The 23,490-nt window shown below is 37.8% G+C and overlaps 1 protein-coding gene across 1 annotated transcript in view; it reads left to right on the top strand.

The window, feature by feature from the left end:
• LOC118834064 (kinesin-like protein KIF19) overlaps window positions 1–23,490 on the top strand; it is an 85,546-nt gene that overhangs the window by 9,170 nt on the left and 52,886 nt on the right. Inside the window, exons 4-7 of the mRNA XM_036741508.1 lie at window positions 3,592–3,679; window positions 12,898–13,034; window positions 16,938–17,063; window positions 21,458–21,652. Of these exons, the coding sequence (XP_036597403.1) occupies window positions 3,592–3,679; window positions 12,898–13,034; window positions 16,938–17,063; window positions 21,458–21,652 (546 nt within the window). The remainder of the gene's footprint in view (window positions 1–3,591; window positions 3,680–12,897; window positions 13,035–16,937; window positions 17,064–21,457; window positions 21,653–23,490) is intronic.

The raw sequence follows: 23,490 nt of genomic DNA, 5'->3' as shown, positions 1-23,490 counted from the left end.
ATGGGATAGTTGGAGCTTCTCTAGCGTTTACTCTAAACCCTGGCATCCAACTATAGTAGCCTATTAGTAGTTTCTCGACATTCCGCCTTACTTGTCCCTGCCATTGATCTCCCATGCCTGGAATACGGTGCCCCCCCTCCCTTCTGCCCCTGAATTTCCCTGGATTCCTTCAAGACTCAGCTCAAATCCTACCTTCTGCAGGAGATTCTTTCCAGTCCTCTCCATTCCTCATGCCTTCTTCTTACAGATTATCATCAATTTTGTGTGTGTGTGTGCGCGCGCGCGTGTGTGTGTGTGTTGGTTTTTGTCCTTCATTTTCAAAGCAGACCAAAATGACATCACTATGTTAGAATCAAGGTACGATGTATCTGACTGACTGATCAGACTAAAACGAGCCCAGACGGCTCTACCGCAGGTCAGGCACAAATGGTCCATGTGAACATCTGGAGTGGAGATGTCTCTGTATTTGCACATCTCTTCGCTCATAGATGAAACAGCAAGGCAATAATAACAATGTAGATGATAAGCGTCAAAATGTCCATGTGGTTCTGTATCGCAAAGTATATGAGACTCTCCACGTAGAAGGTAGAGGAGGTGAACCATTTATTCAGACACCAGAGAACCAGATCCCACAAGGCATTTATCCAATCTACCATAGCAGTAAAACATTACACACACAATATCACAACATGGAGCCTCGCCATCCCAAAACCCCTCCCACCCCCTGCTGGGGTCTTCCCAAAAACAAACTCACAGTACAGCTAAGTCAGCCTGTTCAGTTCTAACCATCATGAGGGCGGCCATTAGCCACCATTAGCAGCCATAACGTCTCCCTCTCTCTCTCTCCCTCTCTGCATTTCCTGTGATATAACTTCCTTTTCTTGTCAGGAAGCTCCTCCCGTGTAACTTAGGCTTCCTGTGACATAAGCAGGTCACATGGCCTATTAATGGGTAGGAAAGATCTTCAAATCTAATTGCTACTACAATACAGCACAGCACCTTCTTTGATGTAGGCACACCATGCTGGGTGGTCCTTTGCCAGTGTCTCCCATGTAATGCAATTGATTTTGTATATGTCTTGTATGTACCTAGTTATTTACATATTCTCTCCTCCATTGGAATTTAAGAGCAAGGATTGTTTTTTGTCTTTCTTTGTATCCTCATGATTTATCACAGTGCCTGGCACATAGTAGGTGCTCAAGAAATTCTTATGACTGATCTGCATTGGTAGAGGAAATTCCTCAACGGCATCTCCCTATACCTATGAAATCACAGGTCCATTAAAAAAAAAGTAATATGGTTACTTGTATATATGCCTCATGCCCCCCTATTAGAAGGTAAACTGCTTAAGAAGACCAATGGTACCTTATCAAAACCTTGGATCTTCCCTAGCTGAGTGCTCTGCCCTAAGTAAGTAGTTAATAAATAAATGAATGGCTTTTCCAAAGCCCCAGAATCCACCCAACCTTTAGACACAAAGCAGTATGTCAGAGCTGCAAGCTTTTCTGTTTTTGGTGCCTGGGGAAAATTTCACGAAACAGTACGCCAGTGAGTATCTTTTCAAATTAACTTTTAAGACAAATTCAGTTGAGGTGAAGGATATATATATATATATATATATATATACCCTGAGACTCTGGTTCCCTTTGGGCAAGGACCCCAGAAACACAGGCGGGCCTCAAGGCAGGCAGATGGGGGAAGTTCACTTGGGGTGAAGCAGCCTGAAAGATGGAAACCCGCACCATCTGGTAGCTTTCTATTTTAATTAGTTATTCTTTCTAACTAGATACTACGCTCAGTTGTTTTTTTTATTCTTGTGCTTGTTTTTAAAGTTCACTAGTGGTGGCCTTTTGTTCTACCATCACCATCATGATCATAGGTAACGTTTATATAGTTCTTTGAGATTTTCAAACCACTTTATTATATCATTTATCGTAATATATCATAACAGCGTTGTAAGGTAGGTGCTATCATTTCCCCCATTTTACTAATGAAGTAGCTAAGACTGAGAGGTGAAGTGATTTGTCCAGGTTCACACAGCTAGTGTCTGAAATAGGATTTGAACTCGGATATTCCTGATTCCAAATCCACAACGCTTTTCACCATGTCAAAGACATTTTTAATATTCTTTTCAACTAAGCCCTTGCATAGTTGTTGCTACGTTATTGAAAAGGTAAATGCTATTAGTACCCTCTAAATCTTGGCATCTTAGGACCCTGCTCCTGTCACACTGTCCTATCATGGCTCCTGAGTATTAATCTCTCAGAGGAATTGAGGACTGTTAAATGTCCTTTCTGAGTGCCCAGCGGTAAAACTATAGTACTCTATATTTAGATAACATCTATGTCTGAGACCAAAAGGCTTTCTGGGAATTCTCTTCCTCACAGCTCTAAATTAGTGATTCCACAGGTTTATAAGTTTATCCATTTATCACAATTTTACCCATGGGGAAACTGAAACATAGAGGAATTAAATGACTTATTTACTGATTTCAAAGAAGGGCTGTACCTTCTGGTCCAGCATTTCTCAAGGTTTTTGGTTTTAGGACCCTTTTACACTCTTGAAAATTATTGAGGACCCTCCCCAAAAGAGGTTTTTTTTTGTGCAAATTATATTTATTGATATTTATTGTATTACAAATTAAAACATGTTAGTATTATTATGGAAATAGTTTTGACCTTTCAGACCCTTTTAAAGGGTCTCAGGGCCCCCAGGGTTCCCTGGCTCACACTGAAAATCACTGATCTAATACAGCCTCTTTATTTTATAGAAGTCGAAAGATTTTGTCCAAATATGCCTGGCAGTGGATCTCTGGGTCTAAGGATATGGACATCTTAGCTACTTTATTTTCTTAATTCCAAATTGCTTCCCAGAATGGTTGTACTAATTCACAGCTTTTCCAACAATGTGTCAGTATGCCTGTCTTTCTGTAACTTCTCCAATATTGACCATTCCCATCTTTTGTCATCTTTACCAATTTGGTGGATGAGGTGAAATCTCAGGTTTGTTTTGGTTTTCATTTCTCTTACTATTAAGGATTTGAAGAGTTCTTTCATATGGTTGTTAAATATGAAATTTTCCCACATTTACTTTTTGGTTTTGATTGTACTTTTGATCCCAAGCTCACAGAATAACTATAGCTAGGTCTTGATAGTGTGAATAAAGAGCCACTTGAAATTGTTAATGTATTTGAATTCACATTATTCAACATTATAATCATGTAAAATATGGTAATTGGTTCTTGCTCAGTGGAAATACGCAGTGCAAATTCTAATAATATGTTCATTTCAGGGGATTCATGATTAACACTAAGGGGACCCAGCTGTAAATCATGTGAGGAAATTCATAGGTGATCCCCTCAAATCCCTCCCTTCTTTGAAATTTTGTGATTCTATGATTTCTAAACCCTGCTTTTGTCTTGCTAATTTTCGCATTACTTTTTATTTCTCCTGTTTCTTGCTGAGGAAGCCAAAAGTAGGGATAACATATGCACAGCTTAGAAAGAGAAGAGATGGCAATTAAATGAAACACTTGCTGACTGTCACCTTTTTGGTTTCTCATTAGAGTGACAGATTTACTGTTTATTTGCAGGAGGAGGTGTACTGTTCCACAACTCAACACTTAGTGGAAGGAGTAATTTCTGGATACAATGCAACAGTCTTTGCATATGGCCCATCAGGTACCAATAAAAAAAATATATGCTAATCAGCAAAATGGGACTTAACTGAAACTTGCAAGATTTAGTTGCTAGTGACATTGAAATTGTCCAAGGATTCGTTGATAGGTACTGCTGCCAATCATTCCAGCCAACCCACAGAATCATTTTAATAACTGGTTTATTATATGCTTGGAGAGCAGCCCCATGGTATTAAAAAAAACAAATGGGCTCCAACCAACATTTTAAGCCACTTTTTAAAGTTTTTAGCTATATCAGGAAGATGGATGGAATTTTACAGAAGATAGAAAGGGAATGTAAAGATTTACCAAGAAAGAACTGCTAGCAGAAAGGAAAGTTCTATAGCAGGTAAAATAATAATGAACCGAACCGCAAACATAGATTTAACTAGAATTTGCAGACTAACTGTTAACATAGACCCAGTGACAGGAAGTGCCCATCACAAGTAAAAAGAGTTAATAAAGCTGAGCTAGCAATTGTTTAGTCACTAACCAGTTAGTCACTTGACCTAAAGTTTGATGTCTCAGCTAAATTCTGCAAGTCTTAGTTATTTGACTAAATGTCTTAAGGAAATGATAGTTATAAACCCAGTACAGAAAAATTCTCTTACCATAGTCCCTGCTTTTGGTCATAGGTGCACATAATAACATATACATTTCTGACCATATTTTGATGCACATCCTATCAAACTTGAGTTTTCTGTCAAGTATTTTCAAAAGCAGATACAAGCATTGTGGAGCACTGAATACATTAAAAGCAAAGCAAAAATAATACAATAACAATTATTTGCATGATATAATGCAGGGTTTTCATGATGTCTTTAATCTAACCTGTTATAGCTAACCAAACCCAAATGTCCAGTCAAATATCTACATGTGTTTAATCTTCTTCAGATCCTTCCCTAGCTTCTCAAAGTAATTCAGGTGCTGAGGTAATATCGAGAGTTCAGTCAAACAAATATGTACAAAATTCAGTTAATGTTCATTTAAACCACAGATATCCTGTCATCTTGGGTTTAGCTGTCTGCTTCATGAAGTCATCTGCTTCTGGGAAAACATTTTCCCTTGGAAATTTTGGAATGGGTCTTGTTCCTAGGGCAGTTTTGAAAAGGTGTTCTTCTTAGGTGATCCACTTCACAGTTTCTAAATCAATTGTAGAGATTCCCTAAATAATGCTGCTTAAAGTTGTTAGCTGTAAGGCTTAGTATAATTTAGTAGAGCTTGACAAAATCTAATCACATTGGCCTTCCAGAAATCCATGTGATGAAAGCCAGTCCAAACCTTATGGAGCTAACCTAATACACAACAGAGCCAGAAGAAGAACATAAAATTAGGCTATCTGTAGTCCATTTGAAAGTTTGGGAAATTTCAGTTTTCACAGACTTTTTCACAGACTTCACAGTTCTTTCTATCTTTATCTGAACTCTGTACATGATATGGATAATACTATCCATAGGTCAGAGGAAGAAACAGTCTTTGTAAAATAAGTCATTCTGTCTCTTGATATTATCAGAGAATTGTCTCAGAGAAAAAAATTGATCTCCCACTTAAGAACGGCTCTGTTTTTTTTCAATGATTAGATGCTTTAGTAAAAGAAAACAAAGCCCCCCAAAACTACATTATTAAAATTCATTCTTTATAATTAGTAACTTTCCAGATTTACCCTAATTTGAAAACTGGCCTTTTAACAAAGCAATTAGACCACACTATAGAGTTCATTTTTTTCTTAAAAATTTTTTATATCTATTTAGCCATCTTGTACATATCAAAATATAATGGACAACCAGTCCACTTAATGTATAAGCCTCAATAAATTGACAAACCTTTTCCCTAAAGCCAAGTGCTTTAAGATTATTTCACTGTAAAAACCCATTATATGATATGCAAGGTGTCCTATTTCTGATCATCATGAGGACCACAAATATTTTCCTTCTCTTTTCAAAATGTGTGTGCATATAATATATATCTCCAATTATAAGAGTGAAAAAGTTTCTTGACAATTAAAAACAACTGTATATGTGAGAACCTCAATTCAATTTGAGACTTTATCAAGAATCACTAAAATATATTCAGAGATACTTATTAAAACATATCTAAAAGCTGTTACTAAAAGATATACCAAACCTGTGTATTTAGGCATTTACATGGATAGACATCTGTGAATATTCGAATGAATCTGAAGGAAGTTCAGTAGTTTCCAATTACCTCTAGGATAAAACTTATCACTCAACTTTTTTTCATTGTTTTTTACTAACACAACAGTGGAAGTTTTAAGGCTACCAATACAATTACATCTATCATAAGAAGTTTTAAGTATATTCCTTTATCCAATGAAATATTTGAAAGTCAGTCATTTATATCCTAGTTCTCAAGTAGAAGCAATCTAATCTTGTTGCTTTCCACAAAGTGGAGTCTACTACTTCATTAAAAGCAAAAGTTTGACATCTTTATCATATCACATCTTTATCTTATCCCATCTTTGGGGATACACACACATACATACATATCCTATATGTATATGTATATATATATATAATATATATATTATATATATATACACACATATCTCCTCTCTCAAAGGGGAATGGGATTTTGTGTGTGTGTGTGTGTGTATACACACACATATATATAAACATACATATACATATATATGTGTGTATATACAGTATGTATATACACAGACATGTATGTATATATATATATATATATTGATATATGTTCTTCATTTCATCCAGAAAAAGATGTTATACTAATACAGATCTAATCTTATACATGAGTATATAACTATTAAGTCAATGAGTAAGGAGATAGCAAGTCTAAGATCTGATTTTCTCTAGTCATCCAGATTAGGAAATTGAGACAAGTTATGGTCACAAATCCAGAACAGTAAAAACAAAGCAATAGGGTCATCTATACCTGCATTCCATTACAACGGTTCAGAGATGCTTGGCGATTGTAACAAAAAGATCAATTATAAAACATTCACTGTTTTCCTGTCATTGCCAAAGAAAGTTGTTAAGGATGTTGTTACAACAACATCAGGACTATTTTTTTCAGGCCCAAGTCTAAAGCCCTAGACTGATCTATCATAGGTATACCAGAGGAAAACTCCCTTAGCTCCATTTGATTTCAGTCATTCGAAAGAGTTCCACATTATTCACAGGATATCAAAGCCAGGCTCAGAATCAACCAGGAGGGAAACATTCTTATTCAAAAAAGAAACAGAATCAAAAAACTCCTGCCATTCCCTTCACAGGGCCATCTTCTCAACATTCCTAGTCATTAGTATTAACCAGTAGTAGTTTCCAGAAAGCAGTTTCTCTGAGAAGCTTTTAACACTTATCTTTAATGGTAGAGTATTGGAGTAACAGTAATTCAAATACAGATATACTTGAATTCAAAAGTCAGAGCATATTAAATTACAGTTCCATCCCATATAGCAAGTTCCACTGCTTACTGTTTAGAGCAGGATACAGTTGCTTTTCATGTTGCAATAACAGTTGGTTAACAATAAGTAACAATAAAGGCATTCATACATAGACAGTACTTATTAAGCATATATACAAGGTCTTTCCAAAAGCACTCTTCATTTTACTTTTGAAGTTTAAACATATGCTGATATAAAAACCAGGTAAGAAGATATTTTCAAATATTCATATTCTAGATGTTTATACATAATGAGAATGCCCGAAAATTCACTCATAGCCCAGAACAAAAAATAGTAGTTAACTATTGGTCTGAATGTATTAAGGTATTTAAATAAAACTAAGTTGGCTCAAAGGTTTAACATTAATACATATTATTCCATATACAATTTCACAATTTACAGAATCTGTGTCTAGACAAATATGTCATATAAATAACAAACAAGGTTTTTCTCACTTTAGGCTATGAATGTTTTGGGGAAAGGGCTTAGTACCTATGCAGCACAAAGACTCAAAGTATTTCTCGTGTCAGGGTAGAACCAACAAACCACAATTCCATAATGTTTCCACAGAGCTGGTAAGATTTCAAGCTCTCTCTCTCTCTCTCTCTCTCTCTCTCTCTTTTTCTCTCTTTCTCTCTTTCTCTCTTCCTCTCTCTCTCCCTCCTTTCCTCTCTCCTTCCCTCTGCCTTGATCTCTTCCTGTCTCTTTCTCTTTCAAATGTACAGGAATATAAATCTTCTTTGCCACTTCTTCTTATGTACTTTGATTAAAGCCTTATCAATTTATTTAAGATTTTACTTACCCTTACCATTTTCTTAATCCCTTACGTTTCTGTATTTCCCAATCACATCTCAGATCTATTCTTAGAAGTAGTTTCCTTCATTCCACTGAATCTTTCCTTTGCAAATGAACAAAATGCCAATTAAAATCAAGCCTTCAACCCTTTTCCCAGATCAGAAATGAATATTCTTAGAGGTCCAAGGAGCAGTTACAAGGCTTTATAGAGACTATTTTCAGTCTGCACTTACCCAAAATTCTATCTTGAAAGAGATCTCCACAATCTTAAGAAATTTCCTGCCCCAAAATGACAATTCTACCTAAATTAATCTATCTATTCAGTGCCATACCAATCGAACTACCAAAAAATTTTTTTACTGAGCTGGACAAAATAATAACAAAATTCATTTGGAAAAACAAGAGGTCTAGAGTATCTAGGATATTAATGAAAAGACATGCTAGAGATGGTGGTTTAGCCACACCAGATATTAAACTGTACTACACAGCAGCAGTCATCAAAACTGCCTGGTACTGGTTAAGAAACAGGGGTGTGGATCAGTGGAATAGGATAGGTACACAAGTAGGTGAAATCAACAAGTTTAGCAATCTACTCTTTGATAAACCCAAAGAAGCCAGTTTCTGGGCTAATAATTCACTATTTCACAAAAACTGTTGGGAAAATTGGAAAATGGTAGGGAAAAAACTGGGCATAGACCAATATCTTACACCATATACCAAAATAAAGTCAAAATGGGTTCATGATTTAGGAGTAAAAGTTGATACTCTAAGTAATTTGGGAAAGCAAGGAATAATTTACTTATCAGATTTGTGGAAAAGTAAAGAATTCATGACCCAACAAGAGATAGAGAGCATTACAAAATGCAAAATGGATAATTTTGATTATGTCAAATTGAAATGTTTTTGTACAAAAAAAGCCAATGCAACAAGAATTAGGAGGGAAGCAGAAAATTGGGAGAAAATCTTTGCAACTAGTATCTCTGATAAAGGCCTCATCTCTAAAATATACAGAGAGCTAAGCCAAATATATAGGAATACAAGCCATTCCCCAATTGAGAAATGGTCAAAGGATATGAACAGGCAGTTTTCAGAGGAAGAAATTAAAGCTATCTACAGGCATATGAAAAAATGCTCTGGATCGCTGCTGATTAGAGAAATGCAAATCAAAACAACTCTTAGATACCACATCTCTCCTGTCAGATTGGCTAAAATAACAAATCAGGAGAATGATAAATGCTGGAAAGGATGTGGGGAAATTGGAACATTGTTGCATTGCTGGTGGAGTTGTGAGCTGATCCAGCCATTTTGGAGGGCGGTGTGGAACTATGCCCAAAGGGCTATAGAAATGTTCATACCCTTTGACCCAGTAATACCACTTCTAGGGTTGTATCCCAAAGAAATCACGCAAGCGGGAAAAGGACCCATATGTACAAGAATATTTATAGCAGCTCTCTTTGTGGTAGCCAAGAATTGGAAAGCAAAGGGATGCCCATCAATTGGGGAATGGCTGAACAAGCTGTGGTATATGAAGGTGATGGAATACTATTGTGCCATAAGAAATGGGGATGATGCAGACTTCATAACAACCTGGAAAAACCTACACGACATAATGCTGAGTGAGCGGAGCAGAGCCAGGAGAACGTTGTGCACAGCCACAGATATGTGGATTCCGTGAGGACCAACCCTGACATACTGCGCTTCTCTCAGCAACCTAAAGGGGCAAGGACAACTCCAGGGGACTCATGATGGAGAATGCTACCTTCATTCAGAGAAAGAACTGCGAAGTTTGAATACAGACTGAGGCACACTACATGCTCGCCTTTTCTGCTTCTCTTTTGTTTTTGTTTTTGGGGTTTTTTTTTTGTTTTTTTTTTTGTTTTTTTTTTGTTTTGTTTTGTTTTTTTTGGTTCTGTTTCTTCTTTCTCATGATTCATTCCATTGGTCAAAATTCTTCTCCACGACTTGACTAGAGCATAAATTAATTCAATGCGAAGTTATACATGACAGTTATATGAGACTTCATGCCGTCTTGGGGAGGGAGGGGGGAGGGAGGGGAGAAAAACTGGAACTCAAAACTATGTAGAACCGTGTGTGGTAAACTAAAAATAAATAAAACACCTTTAAAAAAAAAAAGAAATTTCCTGCCCTCCCTCTATATTCTAATGCAATTAACTAGAGACCTCTTGCCCTGGGTACAAGATTTTTGCAGCTCCTCAGAAATTTTTCTCACAGAAGCAAGTCCATTCCAATTCCTATTAGAAGACTTGACTTTTGCTCTTTTTTTCCCCCTTCTTTCTTTTTTAATATTTCCAGGCAATAAAGAGGGCGACCAAGGGGTGTTTTATATAACAAAAATCCTTTTACCCACAAAACCCACTAGGATATTTCAACATTTTCAAACCATATTTTCATGAATATTTATTTAATGCGTGCTAAACAGATTTCCTTTTAGTTAATTTCTGCTATGGGGAAATCTTCTTAGCTCTCCCTCCCTCCCTCTTTTTTTTCTTCTCTTTTTACACCCTAATCTAGCCAGAATTAGGGGTATAAAGATGAGAAACTGTTCCCTGTTTTTTTTCCTGCCAGTTCTTGAAATTTTTTCTCCCACTGAAAGGAATAGTCAAAGTTCCCATTCTACAGGAAGGTGAGGTCAGTATCAGAATTGCAGCTACCACAATAAGAGCTAATTTGGGTATTATGCTTCAGCAATTCACTTCACTTAAGCTTACATATAATTTCAATTTCAATTTCAATTTCAAAAGATCCTCCTAGGGTCAAGAATGTTGCATTTCTACCCATTTCTACAATTCATACAATTTTCTCTTTTTTTCTGAGAGTTCACCAGACCAGATCTTTCATATCAGGAGTAGATTAGACCAGTAATAATTTAACTTCTGAATCTATTGACAATTGCTACAAACTAGAATTCCCTGAATTTAACCAGAGTTTATCTGAGAGATCCCATAATGATCACTGACCACTCAAGGCAGAATTGAGATTTATGTCAGTTTTATATTAGTGATAGGGTTCCTTTCTGACCACTTAGACCAGACCAGAACTACTCATTAGTCAAGACAATACAATAATTACAAACCACACTCAGACAAGTTCACCTGAAAGATCCTTTCCCAAAGATGTCTGATGCCCCGCAGTATAGAATTAGGGTTTATGTCAGATTTGCATTCTTTTAAGCAGACCAAAACAGATTTTAGAGGGTCACTCAATACAGAATTTTATGTTATTTTTTAACCAGATCAGACCAAGACTATCCATGAATGTACTAGGAGCATAGCCAAGGCAGTACAGTAATGATAAATGACAGACAAGTACCTAACCTGTGGCAAAAGAAGGTAAAAGGGCACAGAGTTTGGAAAATTCCTAGCCCTAGCCTAGGTATTCACCCAGAAAAAGGAGAGGAAGAGGAGGCCCTCCTGTTAAGACCCTCAAGTTTCTCAGCCTCATCGCCTTGCTTTCAACTCCTGAATCACAGTGCCATGCTCATCAGGGAGATCGATGTGGCTGCCAGTCCAAGCACTCCAAAATTCAATACTTTATGCCTAATTGATTTTTCAGGCACAAGAGTTAGACAAACAGGTAATAGAAGACAAATACACAGAATGCTTACTTGTCTTTGAGATTTTCTAGAAGGAAAAACAACTTTATTAAGTCGATTTTTAAAAGTAAAATTTACTTAGTCGATTTTTTCCTGCCCAAAACTCTCTCTAGGTAAATTTTACCTTGTGCATGCTGGAGGGCTGCTGGGCTGGATGAATCAATGTTCTGAACTATTCCTATCCCTTTGTGGTCTGCCAATTTGATATAAAAATTATCTAAGGATTCATTGATAGGCACTGCTACCAATAACACTTATGAACACATAGATAGATATTTTAATAACTGGTTTACTATATGCTTGGAGCATAGTCCCATGGTACACAAAAAACCCAATGGATACTGATCAACATTTTCATACTTCTTAGTTATATCAGTAAAATGGATACCATGGAATTTGCAGATGGCAGTAGGGAAAGGTAAAGATTTACACATGCTGGCAGAAGGGGAAGATCTGCTTTAAGTAAAATAATAAATTGAACAGCAAACATTAGGGGATTTAACTGGAATTTGCACACTGGCCATTTCCACTAGAGCTATAGCTGGCAACAGGAAATGCTCATCATCAATAGAGTTAATAAAGCTAAGCCAGCAATTCTTCTCTCACTAACCAGTTATGAAATGATATTTCAGCTAAATTTCTGTAAGCTCTAGTTAGAGATGGGACTAGCTGTCATTAAGGAAACGGCAGTCATAAAGCCACTACTGAAAAATTCTGTTACCACGCTAGAATGTATATCCTGTGCATGCAAATCTGAGGATTTTATAGCTTCAGGGACAAGAAAATGGTGGGCCACCGTGGGTACCAGAGGACTCATATAATCCTAGAATGTCGGAGCTGGAAAGTGGTGTAGAGATCTTGTCCAAACTCTCATTTTACTCTCATTTTCCAGATTTAAAAACAAAGACAAAACAAAACAAAATGACCCGGAGAGGTTAAAATGTTTACGCGAGGTGACATAGCTTATTCTCCTTATTTCAAAAGTGAAGGCAACAATGTGAGGTAATAGAGGGAGAACTGGTCTCAGAATCAGGATGACTGGGCTTCGAGTCCATTCTCTGCCATATATTGGCTGTGTAACACTACTTCTCAATGCTCCAGGCACTTACTCTAAGGCTACAGATGGCCAAGCAGCTGAGAGGAATCTGATCACATGTAACTCCCTACATGTAGGAAATCAGAAATCTGGTAAAACAAACAAACAAGTAAGCAAATAAAAGAAATTATGTTAGAGCAGCCAAGGGCTGTTTTCCATTTATTGTGGAAAATCAGCATATGTGAAAAGCATGCTATTTGTGTGACATCTGAATCTCTACAAGGAAATAGGACCCCCAATTGCCATGTTCCCTATGTCACTAGTCTGTGCTTCTTTTCTTTTCCAAAACAGGAGCTGGTAAAACTTACACTATGCTGGGGATGGACTCTGAGCCTGGAATCTATCTCCAGACATTGAATGATCTCTTTCAGGCCATTGAAGAGACTAGTGATGACATGGAATATACAGTTTCCATGTCCTACCTAGAGGTGAGGAGCCTGTAATGGCAGAGAAGGGCAAATCTGGAGCTTTGCTTCTAAAGGGGATTATCTAAGCTTCTGTTTTTAGTAAACAAAGGTGAGGATGCAAATGAGAATTTCTGAGTTTCATTGTGGAACCAAAAGAGGAAGTGGTAGTCATTAACACCTCTGAAAAATTAGAAATTGCAAAAGAGGGGATTAGAAGGGGGAACTGTTTCTTCCCCCTGTGTGGGATGAAAGACCCTCACCAATTAAAGTTATAATAAGGAGCCATCTCAGGGTGGGAACAGAAATAAATTTTATTCAATTCTCGAGAATTGGACATCCCCTGCTAGCACAGAGCAGAACCAGCAAAGGAGATGCTTTACAAGGGGCAAAGCACCCATAATTATACCTAACACAAGAGAATTCCCGCCCACCTCTGACCCTTCTCACCATTGGCTGGGAGATGGGCTCACAATCTGAGTACGAAAGCTAGACAAAGAACTGGGAAATTGAGGCACAGAAATTCCAATTCCCATTCCCTTAGTTAATGATTACAACTGAGGTGACATCTGTAAATCTAAAGAAGGAGAATAGGATTCTTTACAGTAGAGAAAAACGGGTCATTATGACCCTGTTCTTACTGAGCAAATCTTTAAACCAGAACCAGAAGAAAGAACAAAAAGTTTCAGGGTAAACTTTCCCCAAGGCTGAGCTATCAGACTCTCACGGCCTCAGAATTTTTTTTTTCACTTCCCTATTTCTTGATTTTTAAACATTTCTTAGCATATATATATACATATCTTCCCTGTGAAGTCTTCACATTTTATTTACCTCACACATCCCTTTCCCCTCAAATATTGATGAAGTTCAGGGCAGGACAAACAAAGCCTAAAAGACTCTACCCTAGAAAATGGGTGGAAATGGATGCCAGGGTAACCTTTAAGATGGAGAGGTGTGGACCAAAACTTGGGAGTCAGCCAACCAGATTAAAATAGAGTTGGGACATTTTTATTTATTTTGTTTTGTTTATTTTTGAGAGTTGATCAGGGTTGAGTGACTTACTCAGGGTCACACATCTAGTAATTGTCTGAAGCTGGATTTGAACTCAGGATTTCCTGACTCTAGGGCCTATGTCACTATCTGCCGTACCACCTAGCTGCCCCATTTGGGACATTTTAAACAAAATAAATGAAAAATACAATACAAGTTAGATAAAGTTAATCTGTTGTTTTCTAAGTGAATATGCCCACTGTCCCAGGGAATCATTTTGTGTGGGGTGAGACCACCCAACAACAATTAATTAAAAAAATCTGAGGGCTCTCAAATTCAGGAACAGAAAAACTTCTTTATTGTGATCCCGAGGGCAAATGGTGGCATCGGAACTGGCAGGGAGAGGTGGGGCCCAAAGGGCAAAACCCAGCCTTATATGCCAACATAAATAAGTCCCTGCCCCGCCACCACTGGTCTTTTACTCTCATTGGTGGAGTCCAGGCATGCGATTTCGTGGAAATCTACTACCCCAGGTACAATTTAGCCAATGCCAAACTCTTAAAGACACTTTTCCCCTTATTTGGCGAGGATACACTCAGGCCTAGTTGTCAATCAGAAGCCCTGAGTCCCTACCTCCATTTCACAGAAAGGCTGAGATCCAGATTCCATGAGAGTGCTTCACCATCCCACTCAATTTCTATTTGAGTTTAACACTGAGGCTCTAAGTTATATTGTTTCTTGATCCCAGAGAATTAAGAATTGGAATGGCATTGTAGAAATAAGCAAATAGAACGTTTAGGAATTTAAAATAAAACCATTAGCTTTGTAAAAGTGGACTTTTAGTACACTGGTAGAATCGAGATTTCTTCTAAACCCAACTCAATTTCTTCCTTCTACAGGATGTCTTCCCTGATTCCCTCATTTGTTGGCATTCTCTCCCTCTTGAAATAGTTTTCTATTTTCTACAGATCATATTTCCCTAGTAGAATGTAATGAGCTCCTTGAGGACAGGGACTATTTTGTCTTTAGATTTTCAAGTGCCTAATATAGTTCCTTTATTTAACAAACACTTAAATATTTGCTGAAGTATCTATTAAGTGCTTTTTTAAGTGCCAGGCACAGTCTTAAGCATTTGAAATACAAATATTGTTGTTGTCATAAAGAAAGACAGCCCTTAGCCTCAAGGAGCTTACATTCTAATAGGGAAGAAGGAAGCTGAAAAGCTGGGAGATGGAAGATGGGAGAGATAAAAAGAGAGGAGGGGCATGGGAGAGAAAAATGTACAGAGAGCTAAGAGAGCTTTGAAAAGAATGAAGGAATGAACCTGGGAAGCCTGGGTGCTTCCTTAAAATGGAGAGTGAGGGAAGAACTGACCAATCAGAGCAAGAAGCCACAGGACTGGAGGGATTTTCCATGATGAGAAGGCTATTAGAGCATGGTTGGTGGCGCAGGTATCTCTCAGGGAAAAGAGAATTGTTGGGAAATGGTGGAAAAAGAAGGCAGGAGAGTCATAAGCAGAGCTTGGAGAGGAATGAACTTTGGGGGAACCCTTGTGTTGGGCCTGGCTAGAAATTTCCTCTTTTAAGTTTCAAATTCCTTTAAAGTCACATTGAGTGGCAGCACAGTGGAATGAAGAAGATTGGCAACAGGAAGAACTACCCCAGATACTTACTAGATGTGTGATTCTAGGCAAGTCAGTTCCAGTTATCTCACCTGAAAAATGGGGATAATAACGCTTGTCTCGCAGGGTTTCATGAAGACCAAATTCAATCACGTATGGAAAGTGCTTTGCAAACCTTAATGTGTTGTAGAAATGTAAGCCATTATTGTTATTATTGAGAGCCCTTTATTCAGCGCCCCTTTACTGACTCTCCCATCATATCTGTTGTCATTTCCCTGCTTGTGCATAATGCCCTCTCTCTTCTTTTGTACCACATGTGACTATAAAACAGAAGACACGGTCATTTCTTAGACCAGGATATTAGTTTGTTTCCTAGAAGTACCAATATGTCATAGGGCAGCTAGGTGGTGCAGAGGATAGGGCACTGGGCTTGGCATCAGGAAGACTCATCTTCCTGAGTTCAAGTCCAGCCTCAGACACTTACTATGTGTCCCTGAGCAAATCGCTTAACCCTGTTTGCCTCAGTTTCTTCATATGCAAAATGAGCTGAGAAGGAAATGGCAAACCACTTCAGTGTCTTGGTCAAGAAAACCCCAACTGAGGTCATGACTGAACAACAACCAAAACCTACATATCATATAATAAAAATGAATTCTTTTGGATGTTATTTAAAAAATGACTTCTTTAGTTACATAATTTCAACAGTATTTTTATTCCGAATGTTGGCTTATCATTAAATACCATATATATGCATATATATATGTATATCTGTGTGTGTATACACATACATATTGTCTCCCCCATTAGAATATAAATTCCTTGTGAGTAAAGATTGTTTCATTCTTCTTACTTGTATCTTTGGCACCTACCATGGTGCTTGATACACAGAGGTACTTAATAAAAGCTTATTGATTGATTAACGTGAAGAATACTGTGCTGGTCAGAATCCTGATCAACAATAGACAGGCAATGTAGTATATAGTCCACAGAGCTCTGTACCATGGCTTCAGGAAGACCTGCTTTCAAATCCTGTCTCTGACACTTACTAACTCTGTGACTCTGGATAGGTTATGTCAATTTCCTCATCTGGAAACTGGGGATAAGATTGTAGTATTTACATCACAGTGGGTCTCAAATAAAAAGAAAAAGCTATTTAATTGTCAGCTTTTAACACATAAAGAAGCATAGTTCTTGCCCTCAAGAAACGTAGATTTTCTGTTAGGTTCAGTTTGATGAGTATTCAAGTCCCCTGTATTTTCCAAGACCTCTTTGTCATGAGAGTTGTTCCAACCCTGGATTTTCTTTTCTACTTACAGATTTATAATGAAGTAATCCGTGACCTCCTGAATCCATCTTCAGAATTTCTGGAGCTGAGAGAAGATTCCAAAGGAAGCATCCAGATAGCAGGAATTACTGAGGTCTCCACCACAAACGCCCAAGAGGTAAATTTTAGTAGCAGCTGCCAGAGGGACACTTAATGTCATCCCCAGAAACCAAATACTTATGTCTTCTATTATTTGTACCCAGAATAAATGAAACAGAATCAATAGATGCAAGATAAAATCCGTGGGAGAGCCCCTTAGTTCTCCTAACTTACTTAGCAGATCCATTTCGATAATATTTATTAAGAGCCTTCTGTATGCAGGGTGCATTGAGAGAAAATACAAATTGGATGTGATCCCTGTCCTTATGGAACTTCATAAAGAGTTTTGTGGGGGATAAAAATTAAACATGTGTGGGATGAAAGACCCTCACCAATTAAAAGTTAATAAGGAGCCATCTCAGGGTGGGAACAGAAATAAATTTTATTCAATTCTCGAGAATTGGGCATCCCCTGCTAGAACAGATCTAGCAAGGAAGGTGCTTTACAACAGGCAAAGCACCCATAATTATACCTAACACAAGAGAATTCCCGCCCACCTCTGACCCTGCTCACCATTGGCTGGGAGGTGGGCTTACAATCTGAGCATGCAATCTAGACAAAGAACCGGGAAATTGAGGCACAGAAACTCCAATTCCCATTCCCTTAGTTAATGGTTACAAGTGAGGTGACATCTATAAGTCTAAAGAAGGAGAATAGGATAAGGGGAGGGGGAGACCCTCTCCATTCTTTACAGTAGAGAAAAACAGGTCATTATGACCCTGTTCTTACTGAGCAAATCTTTAAACCAGAACCAGAAGAAAGAACAAAAAATTTCAGGGTAAACTTTCCCCGAGGCTGAGCCATCAGACTCTCACAGCCTCAGAATTTTTTTTCAGTTCCCTATTTCTTGATTTTTAAACAATTCTTAGTATAGATATAGATATATATTTATCCATATCTTCCCTGTGAAGTCTTCACATTTTATTTACCTCACACAAACACATGTAACTATAACGCCCATGGTAAAGGTATCAGACAGCTGCAAAACAAAACACTATCTGAGGTCAGTGATAATGAGGGAATGGAGGGAATGCTTATGCCTGCTACCTCCTGGAGAAGTTAGCCTTTGAGTTGTTCTTTAAAGGACAGGTGGAAATCCAACAAGAGAAGAAGGGGAGAGAGAGAACATTCCACACGTAAGCACTAAAGGGAAGGAAAGCACTGGGAAGATGGGACAGTACAGAAGTGTGTGGCAGACAGAAAGTGGCACAGTTTAGCTGTAGCATAGAGTGTGGGGAGGGGACAATATAATAGTAATAACCGTGATGCTGTTGTTTAATCATTTTCCAGTTGTGACCAACTCTTTGCGACACCATGTAGGGTTTTCTTGGCAAAGATACTGGAGGGGTTGGCCATTTCCTTCTCCAGCTCATTTTACAGATGAGGAAACTGAGGCCAACAGGGTTAAGTGACTTGCTCAGGGTCACGTAGCTACTAAGTGTCTGAGGCCACATGTGAACTCACATCTTTCTGACTCTAAGCCTGCTGCTGTATCCATTGCACCAGCTAGCTGCCCCTGCCTCATTGTAATGAAGAAAATAGTGAAGACAAAAAGAGACAGATTTAAGGGGAAACATGAATAGCTTGGTTTTGGATCATGTGAGGTACCAGTGGTATATTTAATTAGAAAAACTGGTTGGAGATGGAACTCTGGAGCTCAGAACTGAGGTCGGGACTAGTTAGGAGTCATCTCTGTAAAGATGACAGTCGAAGTGATGGAAGTGAATATACTGGCCAAGGGAGAGAGTTTAGATCAGGGATTTTTTAAAAATAGAATTTAATTTTTTCCAATTACCTGTACAGATAGTTTTCAACATTCATTTTTTATAAGATTCTGAGTTCCAAATTTTTCTCCCTCCTTCCTTCCCTTCCTTCCCCCCCTCCCCAAGACAAGCAAGCGATCTGATGTAGGTTATACATGTGCAATCGTGTTAAACATATTTCCACATTAGTCATGTTGTGAAAGAAGAAACGGAACAAAAGAGAAAAACCAGGAAGCAAAAAAAACAACAAAAGTGAAAATAGTCTGCTTCGCTCTGCATTCAGACTCCATAGTTCTTTCTCTGGATGTGGATGGTATTTTCTTGAGTCTTTTGGAGTTGTATTGGATCATTGCACTGCTGAGAAGAGCTAAGTCTGTCATAGTTGATCACAGCACAATGTTGCTGTCACTGTGTACAATGCTCTGCTGGTTCTGTAGAGCAGGGATTCTTATCATGGGCTTCATGAGCTTGCCTTAAAAATTTTTCTTTTATAAACATCTCAATCTAATTGTTTTCTTTTTAGTCCTATGTATTTTATTTTATGCATCTAAAAATATTATTCTGAAAAGAAATCCACAGGCTTCACCAAAGTTTCAAAGGGATATGACACAGAAAAGGTTAAGAACTCCTGGTTTAGAGAGAGAAGAAGACCAAAGACAAACTTTTAGGGATCACTTAAGGGGCTGCGAAGAGGATCAGTGACTAGCCCAAAGGACATCCTTTTTAACTGGAGATAAGAATGAAACATTATTACCATTTTAACTACTCAGTATAAAGAAGGAAATTCATAATTCATTCTCTATTCCCTAATGCTTTCTTCCTAATAAATGTCAGCATTTGGATTGCTAATTCTCTTCCAACTCTGAGATTATATGACTCTGTGACTTGGGACCTAGTCTCATTCTGCTTTAGTGAACCTAAGACAAGAATAATAAATAACAGCTAGCATTTATATAGCACCTTAAGGTTTGCAAAGTGCATTACAAATATTATCTCGTATGATTGTCATTGGGAGGGACCTTAAAGATCACTTAATCCAACCCCCTCATTTTACAAATGTGGAAATTGAGGCAGACAGAGATGCATGGCTAGAAGGTGCCTGAGGCTGGATTTGAACTCAGATCATCCTGACTTTGAGCCCAGGACTCTATATCCCCCGTGCCACCTCACTGCTTCACCTGTTGATTGACAAGTCAGTTAACTGATCCTCAGTTTCCCCATCTGTAAAAGGAGGGGGGGTGGGTTTAAGATCCCTTTCAACTGTAAAAATCTATGACTCTGAGGTGGAGGAAGCATATTGTTGGGGAAAGAGACACTTCTTACTTCCGAATCAAGAAGGCCTGGGCTCAAGTTCAGCCTGATACACACTGTATGACCCTGGGCAAGTCACTAAACTTTTCAGTACCTCCAGCAAAGACTCTTATCTGTAAAAGAGTTGCTGAACTGCATTGGCAGAGGAAATTTTCTCAACAGGGTAATTCCCTTTACCAGGGACATCACAGGTATGGACCAAAAAAAAAAAAAAGAGATGGTTTGACCTAGGGATATGCCAGTTAAATGTTTAACAACTGGCTTTCCAAAAAAAAGTAGCAGGGATGCACTTTGAATTTTTAACTACACTATTAACATTTTCTCTATCATTTTCTTAAGACTAGAGTCTAAGCAATAATATAAATAATAAATAATATAACAAGATATTATAATATAACAAAATATTTAACTATATAAATATGTAATATATGTATGTGTATAACTATATAAATATGTAATATAATATAGAATAATATAAACAAAACAATCAAGTCCAATTGGTAGTGTTTGCTGATTTCTGAGGTGTAAAGGCGCACACTGAAATTTTAACAATTGGCTCACATCACTAGCTAACTAGACTGAAGCACTACTTTTAGTTGTTGGTGGCGTACCCTTTTCCTTACTTCCTTGAGAGTTGTATCCATCTTCTGTGGGGGCAGGGGATTCAGTCACTGTGACTCTGGGTAGGGGTTTCTTATCCATGCCCTTGAGAGGGTGAGGTTCCATGATGGAATCTCAGTGGTCGGTGTGTGCTGTCAAACGTCAGTGGTCAGCTAGGTGGGGATACTCTTTCTTTATCGGAGACAGCAAGCATGGGTTCCTTAAGGGGCACAAGCTCCCAGTCTGGGGTCAGAGACAGAGCTAAGTAGAGATCATGACCTTTCATAGGAATGCTGGGAGCATAGCTTGGCACACAGTGCCTGACACATAGTAGGGATTTAGTAAATGTTTGTTGATTGATGGGGACGTATCTCCAGTCGTCCTGATGTATATGTTGCCCTGGGTCCCAATGACTCCAGAGGAGAAAGTGAGGCTGGTGACCTTGCACAGCCCTTTCTCACTTAAATACAATTCACTTGCGAGTCATGGCATCATCTTCCTGATGTCACAGCCCTCTTCAAGAATGAAGGACAAACAATAACAGTAACTGATTGACTGATCGAATTGACTGATAATGTTTGGGACTTAAAAAAAAAGTGTTGTATCTGAGATTCTGTGAGGCGCTCTCATTGGAACCCATGCTTATGGAACAGGATGTATTGGTACTGTCCTCAGCCTGGAGAGTTGGTCAGAAGACACCTTTATCCTTCTCCTTTTCTCTGCCTGCCCTTTCCTATAGATCATGCAGCTGTTAATTAAAGGGAACAAGCAGCGGACTCAGGAACCCACAGCAGCAAACAAGACTTCTTCCCGTTCCCATGCTGTCCTGCAAGTCACTGTGAAACAAAGAAGTCGGGCGAAGGATCTTTCTGAGGAAGTTCGAGTGGGAAAGCTTTTCATGGTCGATTTGGCAGGGTCAGAGAGAGCATCCCAGGTAACGCCCCCTTATCATTAGAAGGCTACATGGACCTAGGGCCATCCCTAGGGAATAGCAGGCCCAAGGCAATCACAAGTGAAATCAAATGAAAAAGTTATTTTAAAAACTTTATTGCTACCTTTTGTTTTTACATCACCTTTATTTCTGAATGTATCCCTCTCTTCTCCCCTACCCAGTAAGCCATCCTTTGTAATAAAGAATAAAAAAGAAATAGGAAAAATTTTTAAAAATTTCAGCAAAACTAACATTGTCAACCAAATTTGATAGTATGTCAAATATCCCATACCTATGGTCCCTCACCTCTGCAACAGAGGAACAAGATACATTTTTCAGATTTCTTTGGGGATAAGTTTGGTCATTATAACCATAAAGTGTTCAGTTTAATTTTAAAATAAAATTTATTTATTTAAATTTTAAAAAAATTTTTATTTTCAGTTCCCAATTGTCTCTCTTCCTCTATCCCACCCCAACCCTCTCCCACCCATTATACATATGAAGGCATGCAAAATATACATTTTATTGATGCCTTTTGTTTTTATATCCATCATTGTGGTAGTAATATGAGAGAAAATAGTAACAGAGAGAAAGTTAAGCAAAAATGACTAATAGAATGATAACTTCTGATGTTCTGTTCCCATAATCCTCCATATCTCTCCTATGAGAAGGGTGGCATTTTCTCAATTTTGGCCACTATGGAAAGAGGTTCTCTAAGCATTTTTGCATATATAGGGTCTTTTCAAATATGTCTTTGGAGTTTAAGCCTGATAGTGATTTAGATGGTTTAAAATGAATGCACAATTTAGTTGCTTTTGGGGCATAGCTCCAAAAGGCTTGATTTTTTTTTACCATGCCCCCAAAGTAATATTTATAAACATTAGGTTTTTTTAAAAAATAATTTTTGAGTTCCAAAGTCCCTCCATCTTCTCCTTCTTGAGAAGGCAAACATTTGATATAGATTATACATGTGTAGTCATGTAAAACATAGTTCCATGTCAGCCATGTTGAAAAAGAGAACACAGACCAAAAAAAATAAAAAGAAAAAAAAGAAGAAAAGCAAAAAACAAAAAGTATGCTTTGATCTGCATTCAGATCCCATCAGTTCTTTCTCTGAAGGTGGATAACCTTTTTCATTATAAGTACTTCAAAATTGTCTTGTATCATTGTATTACTGAGAATATCTAAGTGGTGTGATTTTTCCCATAGCTTATCAACATTTATCATTTTTCTATTCTATCGTATTTGCCAGTCTTATGGATATGATGCGGAGCCTCAAAGCTGCCTTAATTTGAATTTCTTTAATTATTAATGATTTGGAGCATTTTCCTAATATGGTTATTGATACCTTGATTTCTTTCTTTGAGAACTGCCTGTTCTCAGAAGGTATGTATGATATCTTTTGACCAATGTCTATTGGAGAATGGCTCTAACTCTTAAAATCATCTCCTTATATATCAGAAGTGAGACCTTTATCAGAAAAAAAAAACTCGCTGCAAAGATTTCCCCCCATTTCCCAGTTTCTTTCTTAATTTTAACCACATTAGAAATATTTGTGCAGAACTCTTTTTAATTTTGTATAAGCAACATTGTCTATTTTATCTTCTGTGATCGTCTTTGTTTGTTTAGTTGTGAACTCTTCCTATATCCATAGATCTAAAAGTTAATTTCTTCCTGCTCTTGTGATTCTTTTATGGTGTAACCTTTTATATAAAGGTGATATATACACCTAATTTCTGCCAGTCTGCTGTTCAGTTTTCTTAGCAATTTTTGTCAAATTATGAGCCCTTCCCCCAGTAATGGAGGTCTTTGTCTTTAGCTACAAAGGCTGCTAGTTGGTA

The sequence above is a fragment of the Trichosurus vulpecula genome, chromosome 1 (genome assembly GCF_011100635.1).
Source record: "Trichosurus vulpecula isolate mTriVul1 chromosome 1, mTriVul1.pri, whole genome shotgun sequence".
NCBI classification, from domain to species: domain Eukaryota; kingdom Metazoa; phylum Chordata; class Mammalia; order Diprotodontia; family Phalangeridae; genus Trichosurus; species Trichosurus vulpecula.
This window is presented reverse-complemented; position numbering and strand designations above follow the sequence as displayed.